At 41.0% G+C, this 7,921-nt stretch overlaps 1 protein-coding gene across 5 annotated transcripts in view; it reads left to right on the top strand.

Annotated features, from left to right (window-relative positions):
• Window positions 1–6,238, top strand: part of LOC125041792 (protein wntless-like) — a 32,314-nt gene extending 26,076 nt beyond the window's left edge. For 4 of the 5 annotated variants that reach the window (XM_047637090.1, XM_047637092.1, XM_047637091.1 and 1 more), the window contains one exon: window positions 4,022–6,238. In XM_047637090.1, coding sequence (XP_047493046.1) covers window positions 4,022–4,128 — 107 coding nt within the window. In that variant the 3' untranslated portion in view covers window positions 4,129–6,238. Of the gene's footprint in view, window positions 440–4,021 lie in introns of those variants that run through there. The other variant, XM_047637094.1, reaches the window with a different exon arrangement.
• The last annotated feature ends 1,683 nt before the right edge of the window (window positions 6,239–7,921 follow it).

Here is a 7,921-nt window from a genome sequence, read left to right on the forward strand (position 1 = left end):
GTAAAAATTTTAAGAAGTTGAATAACATTGTGACGATTGAGTGAAAATGCTCAATATAAATATTATTGTATAAAAGGAGAGGCAATCATATTTGGGAATCACATTGATGTTACAATTGATGGATAGGATTGGAGTCTAAATATATTGTTCCATCTTCCATTTGTGTCTCTGTTGTGCACCAGCATTTACAATACTGAAGTAAATGATTAATTGTAACAGTCAAGTTTATAAGAATCAAAAAAAAAAAATAATAATAATAATTGGTAAATATTTTGTCTCTCTTTTTATTAAAAGTAGCATTTCATAAATGTAACAGGTACATACATATTTAGTTAAAGTCTGATTTGCACAAAAAGGAACACTGAAAGAAATAAAAGAGTGTCAGTATTTTTTTTCCTCTTGTTTGTCTCTATTTGAATTCTTTGTCCATCTTCTTCTCCTTCTCTTTCTTCTCCTTCTTCTTTTATTTATCTCCTCCTCCTTCTTCTTCATCCTCTTTTTCTTTTTCTTCCTCTTCCTCTTCTTCTTCCTCTCCTCCTCCTTCTCCTTCTTCTCCTCCTTCTACTCCTTCTCCTTCTACTCCTCCTTCTACTCCTTCTCCTTCTCCTTCTACTCCTTCTCCTTCTCCTTCTACTCCTTCTCCTACTCCTTCTACTCCTTCTCCTACTCCTTCTACTCCTACTCCTTCTACTCCTTCTCCTTCTACTCCTTCTCCTTCTACTCCTACTCCTTCTACTCCTTCTCCTTCTCCTTCTACTCCTTCTCCTACTCCTTCTACTCCTTCTCCTACTCCTTCTACTCCTACTCCTTCTACTCCTTCTCCTTCTACTCCTTCTCCTTCTACTCCTTCTCCTTCTACTCCTTCTCCTTCTACTCCTACTCCTTCTACTCCTTCTCCTTCTACTCCTTCTCCTTCTACTCCTTCTCCTTCTACTCCTTCTCCTTCATCTACTCCTTCTACTCCTTCTACTCCTCCTTCTCCTTCTCCTTCTCCTTCTACTCCTTCTCCTTCATCTACTCCTTCTACTCCTTCTCCTTCTACTCCTTCTACTCCTTCTCCTTCTACTCCTTCTCCTCTCCTTCTCTTTCTCCTTCTCTCTTCTCTCCTATCTCTATCCTTCTACTTCCTTCTTCCTCTCTCTCTTTCTCTCCTTCTCCTTCACTCCTTCCTCCTTCCTTCCTTCTACTCCCTCTCTATCTCCTTCCTTCTACTTCTATCTCCTTCTCCTTCTCCTTCTCCCTCTCCTTCATCCTTCTCCTTCTACTCCTTCTCCTTCTTCCTTCTCTCCTTTCCCCCCCCCCCCCCCCCCCCCCCCCCCCCCCCCCTTTTTTTTTTTTTTTTTTTTTTTTTTTTTTCCTTCTACTCCTTCTCCTTCTCTCCTCTCCTTCTACTCCTCCTTCTCCTTCTACTCCTTCTACACTCTCTTCTCTCCTTCTCCTTCCTTCTCTTCCCTTCTCTTCTCCTTCTCCTTCTACTCCTCTCCTTCTCCTTCTACTCCTCTCTTACTCCTTCTCCTTCTACTCCTTCTCCTTACTCCTTACTCCTTCTCCTTCTCTCCTCTTCACCTTCTCTCTCCTTCTCCTTCTCCTTCTCCTTCTCCTTCTCCTTCTCCTTCTCCTTCTCCTTCTCCTTCTCCTTCTCCTTCTCCTTCTCCTCCTCCTTCTCCTCTCCTTCTCCTCCTCCTTCTCCTCCTCCTCCTTCTCCTCCTCCTTCTCCTCCTCCTTCTCCTCCTCCTTCTCCTCCTCCTTCTCCTCCTCCTTCTCCTCCTCCTTCTCCTTCTCCTCCTCCTTCTCCTCCTCCTTCTCCTCCTCCTTCTCCTCCTCCTTCTCCTCCTCCTTCTCCTCCTCCTTCTCCTCCTCCTTCTCCTCCTCCTTCTCCTTCTCCTCCTCCTTCTCCTCCTCCTTCTCCTCCTCCTTCTCCTTCTCCTCCTCCTTCTCCTCCTCCTTCTCCTTCTCCTCCTCCTTCTCCTCTCTTCTTCTTCTTCTTCTTCTTCTTCTTCTTCTTCTTCTTCTTCTTCTTCTTCTTCTTCTTCTTCTTCTTCTTCTTCTTCTTCTTCTTCTTCTTCCTTCTTCTTCTTCTTCTTCTTCTTCTTCTTCTTCTTCTTCTTCTTCTTCTCCTTCTCCTCCTCCTCCTCCTCCTCCTCCTCCTCCTCCTCCTCCTCCTCCTCCTCCTCCTCCTCCTCCTCCTCCTCCTCCTCCTCCTCCTCCTCCTCCTCCTCCTCCTCCTCCTGCTTCTCCTGCTTCTCCTGCTTCTCCTGCTTCTCCTGCTTCTCCTGCTTCTCCTGCTTCTCCTGCTTCTCCTGCTTCTCCTGCTTCTCCTGCTTCTCCTCCTTCTCCTGCTTCTCCTCCTTCTCCTGCTTCTCCTCCTTCTCCTGCTTCTCCTCCTTCTTCTGCTTCTCCTCCTTCTCCTCCTTCTCCTGCTTCTCCTCCTTCTCCTGCTTCTCCTCCTTCTCCTGCTTCTCCTCCTTCTCCTGCTTCTCCTCCTTCTCCTGCTTCTCTTCCTTCTCCTCCTTCTCCTGCTTCTCTCCTTCTCCTCTTCTCCTCCTTCTCCTCCTTCTCCTCCTTCTCCTGCTTCTCCTCCTTCTCCTGCTTCTCCTCCTTCTCCTGCTTCTCCTCCTTCTCCTGCTTCTCCTCCTTCTCCTGCTTCTCCTCCTTCTCCTGCTTCTCCTCCTTCTCCTGCTTCTCCTCCTTCTCCTGCTTCTCCTCCTTCTCCTGCTTCTCCTCCTTCTCCTGCTTCTCCTCCTTCTCCTGCTTCTCCTCCTTCTCCTCCTTCTCCTGCTTCTCCTGCTTCTCCTCCTTCTCCTGCTTCTCCTGCTTCTCCTCCTTCTCCTGCTTCTCCTCCTTCTCCTCCTTCTCCTCCTTCTCCTGCTTCTCCTCCTTCTCCTGCTTCTCCTCCTTCTCCTGCTTCTCCTCCTTCTCCTGCTTCTCTCCTTCTCCTGCTTCTCCTGCTTCTCCTGCTTCTCCTCCTTCTCCTGCTTCTCCTCCTTCTCCTGCTTCTCCTCCTTCTCCTGCTTCTCCTGCTTCTTCTGCTTCTCCTCCTTCTTCTGCTTCTCCTCCTTCTTCTGCTTCTCCTCCTTCTTCTGCTTCTCCTCCTTCTTCTGCTTCTCCTCCTTCTTCTGCTTCTCCTCCTTCTTCTGCTTCTCCTCCTTCTTCTGCTTCTCCTCCTTCTTCTGCTTCTCCTCCTTCTTCTGCTTCTCCTCCTTCTTCTGCTTCTCCTCCTTCTTCTGCTTCTCCTCCTTCTTCTGCTTCTCCTCCTTCTTCTGCTTCTCCTCCTTCTCCTCCTTTGAGACAAACTTCATTATTCCTTTGGTTACATTTCCTGTCATCAGTATCATCAAAGATTATGTATTAGTTTTCTTTTCATAGATATCACAGCTCATTTTGGTGCAAAAAATGACATTAATGACCTTAATTTAGTATATGCTAATCTTGGTTAGTATTTTTCTGTTGATTAATTTCTTTAATCAGTGTTTCTTGCAGCTGTAACATTATAATCTACAGGACTTTACAGTTCTGATTTAATTTGGAACTGTAATCGTGTAAACCTAAATTTTTTAAATTTTAAGATAAATCCTATTCTATGCATAGTTGACCCTTCCTTTTACAGAGTAATGGTATCATTTGTATCAAAAGAATTATAACAAAGAGCCATTAGTTGCATCATAGTCAGTGGTTTGAATATGGCTATTGAAGTATTTACATAAGTATATAAATGATGAATGGAGAAGAGTAATATTCCATTCTGATAATTTAGGTTTAGAATTATAAAGTTTCTCTGATAACACTGAATTGTGTCTGAACAGTTTGGTTTATAAAATACTTTGTTGCAATGACATCGTAATGACATGGTCGTTGGGTTTTCAGAGGGAAGGAGCCATGAAATTTTTAATTTTCTAGAATTTATTCCAATATGGTATTGAGCAGGTTTTCTGACAGTTGAAATGTGTGACAAAGTATTACTCCATTTATAAAGGGCAGAAGCATTCCATACAGACGCTAACCTGTTACCTCTCCCATGCAGATACGCAGAGCAGCACCGGGGAGGAGATCGAATTCAGTCGCCTGGCCACAGAACCGTCAGAAATGTCATCCCTTACTGCCTTCACCAAGAAGTCTGCGACTGACTAAAATTTCTTGTAGGGAAAAAAAGGTTGACAGTCACAGCATTACATGAAAATACTCAGAATCATGGAATCTCCTTGATGAATATCAATTATGTGTGTAGATGTACTATTGTCTGCCTCTTAAAGCTTTTTGTGTGACAAATAAGCACTTTTCTGTAAGATTTTTAAAAGTACCTGAATGCTATGACACAGTTTTTCACATCTTTAATTAGCACAACACAGCCTATGCTATTCACAGTATCAGCAGTTCACTTCTTTTAATTCTGTGTACTTTTCTTTCTCTCTTTTAAATGTCATTGGGTCATTGTTTAAAAATGTACAGAGAACTCATTGTAAATTCACTTTTTCAAGGGCATGGATTGCTTCAGTGGTATTATAAAAGTGTACTGATCATTAGCTTCCTAAATGCCTGCTTTTGGAAGATTTGAATGAGCTGATACACAGGATCAAGTAACAAAAAATATCGTCCATAAATTAAATTTTTATAAAATAAAAGAGACTCCATTTCATAAAACACTTGATTGCTTTTTCCTGTGTATCTCCAGAATTCGTACTCAGATAATGCCTAAGCTAAGGCTAGGGACCTCCTTTAAGTATTAATGTCAGATGGATTCTCTCTATTAAAAACTTAGGATTAGTGTCTGTATTTGGTGTTTTAGATATGTAAAAGATGCTAATGCTGTAGAACTAGTATTTGATATGTACTTTGTGATGTGTAGTGACCATATTTTTTTTTTTTTTTTTTTTTTTTTTTTTTTTTTTAACTTTCCTTATCTCAATATATGTTGTGTTGTCCATGATCATCCATTTTTTAAAAAATAATGTATCATTTGAAGTGATTGATATCATCTTTTTGGAGAAAGGAAGATTACAACATGAAGTAAATAACATAAGGGGGAAAAGACTCTTTTCAATTTGGTGATTTTTAAGGCATCAACTAATTTTCAATTTGGTGATTTTTAAGGCATCAACTAATAAAAACTGCTGATACATTACAAGGGAGTGCCATATAAAGGACGTTCTGTAGAGTGGCTACCGTGTGTTTTCATCCTGAGTATAAATTGTAGAGCCTCCATTAATTCTAAAAGCTAAAGATGATATCAGGTGACTTCTGTTGTGTGTCAAATGATTTCAGACCAAATGTTTGAATGGCAGCTTACAACACTGAACAGCGTAATTATATCTTGTATTTATTTTTCTTCAATTATGTATATAGTCCGTGTTATAAATGTCTTACTTAGAATGACTTTAAGAGAAGAGTTCCTTTATAGAAGTAGATAAAATTTGGAAACACATGTATTAAAAAAAAAAAGATTATTATTATTATTATTAACACATTGGTAAACTTTATGTAAATTTTATAATGAAAATTGAAATAAAAATAAGTATATTAAAGGATTGTAAAAAGAATAGCAAAAAAATGAGTTATTGTATCTGAAAGGCTAGGAGTATTGGTCTTCATGCACAAGCTATATTACTCACGGTTTATTTTCAGTTCAAGTTAAAGTGCCAACAAAAGTGTGGGAATCTGTAATGTTCTGTATCCTGTATCCTGTAATTTGCCCAGTCATTGCATTGCATTACACTGAGAATTTATTTTCACAGGAGATTGAGAATAAGGCAGCTGGCAAATAAAAAAAATCAATGTGCCATTCATATTTAAGGCTGTAAATTAATTGAGAAGTACCCTCAGAGGAAGAAATCATATTTAGATACTAAATCAGATCACTTTATTGCAGAGTTAGTATAACTGTTCAGACCACTCTTTTTCAGGAAATACTCTTATAGAGCAGCTAGCAACTTTAAAATCATAAGCAAAGATTATTTTCAGCATTATTAAATGTTAGCCAGCTTCTGTGCAGATGCTTTACATTTCTCATAGATAGTTATGATAGTCATCTTTGTAGGTCTTCCACTTTTTGATTTTTAGTAATAGTTTGAAATTTTTTTATCATTTATATAAATGCACATGCATGACTCATTATTTACCTACTTAATGTCTGTTTTACAGGCTGGGCAGTTCTGTCATGTTAGTTTTAATATTGATATTTTTGTCATATTTATATGCATTGATTTAAAAGTGTTTTATGTTAATAAAGTGTAGTTCTTTTTTACACAAGCTATTTTTATCTCCTTCAGTAATACATAGACTATTTCCTAAAATCTGACTTATGATAAGTCAAAACTGATGCTTTTGTACATTAATAATTTATTGTACATTTTTAAAAATAAAAAAATTGTGTTGTTTATATGAGGACTTTGGGTCAATATTTTATGTTCTAGATTTGGTTATATGTAATAATTGATGCAAGATTTTACACACAGAAAATATTCATAAATCTTTATAAAGTATGAATATAATCTATATATTTTCCATAAATAGTTTTTGTTTTATCTAATGCTTCAAGAACAGTAATGTAAGAAAACACATACTAAAAGAATTACAAGTCTCATGAGATGAAAGCACATAAGCTTCACGAAACCAAGAATCAAAGAGCCTCGATGCATCCAATTCTAAAGCTCCCTCTGATGTCAATATTCTTATGTCTATGTAAGCCTTAGTAACTACACTGATAATGATGACACACCTTGTCTTTGGAAGATGGTAGGATATTGTATACTCCTTCGATTCACATTGAGGGAGGGAGGGACAGAGACAGACAGACAGACAGACAGACAGACAGACAGACAGACAGACAGACAGACAGACAGACAGACAGACAGACAGACAGACAGACAGACAGACAGACAGACAGACAGACAGACAGACAGACAGACAGACAGACAGACAGACAGGCAGGCAGACAGACAGGCAGGCAGGCAGGCAGGCAGGCAGGCAGGCAGGCAGGCAGGCAGGCAGGCAGACACAGACAGACAGAGAGAGACACACAGAGAGAGAGAGACAGAGGGAGACAGAGAGACCGACAGAGGGAGACAGAGAGACCGACAGAGGGAGACACAGAGACAGACAGACAGACAGACAGACAGACGGATAGAGAGAGACAGACAGACAGACAGACAGACAGACGGACAGGGAGAGAGAGACAGACAGACAGACAGACAGACAGACAGACAGACACAGAGACACAGAGAGACAGAGAGACAGAGAGACAGAGACACAGAGAGAAACAGAGAGAGAGAGACAGAGAGACAGAGAGAGAGACAGAGAGACAGAGAGACAGAGAGACAGAGAGACAGAGAGACAGAGAGAGAGAGAGAGAGAGAGAGAGAGAGAGAGAGAGAGAGAGAGAGAGAGAGAGAGAGAGAGAGAGAGAGAGAGAGAGATCAGAGAGAGAGAGAGAGAGAAGTAGTGAGATGAGAATGAGAGAGAGGGAGAGGACGAGAGAGAGGTGAGATCGGCAGAGAGAGAGCTGGAGAGAGAGATAGATTTGGAGATGAAGTTGGAGTTGTAGAACGAGAGAGAGGGAACACAGGAGAGACGAGGACGAGAGAAGAAGGGAAGAAGTCTCAGAAGAGAGAGAGGAGGAAGATGAAGGAGGGTTGGGAGAGAAGAGAGAGGTGAGGCGGGGAGAATCAGTGAGAGAGAGATGAACGCAGAGAATCAGATGAAGAAGTCGGGAGAGGAGAGAGGGGAGAGAGGGGGGAGACTCTGAAGAGAGATCCGATAGTGTTGAGAGGAGGGGGGGGGGGGACTCTGAGAGAGAGTGATAGGACAGAGTGTAAGGGGAGGGAGAGGAGACTCAGATGAGAGAGAGAGAGGAGAGACTCTGTGTGAGAGAGAGAGAGAAGTGACTCAGAAGTGAGTGAGAGAGAGAGAGCTAGAAGGAGAATGCGGG

Source organism: Penaeus chinensis, chromosome 31, assembly GCF_019202785.1.
Source record: "Penaeus chinensis breed Huanghai No. 1 chromosome 31, ASM1920278v2, whole genome shotgun sequence".
In the NCBI taxonomy this organism is placed as follows: domain Eukaryota; kingdom Metazoa; phylum Arthropoda; class Malacostraca; order Decapoda; family Penaeidae; genus Penaeus; species Penaeus chinensis.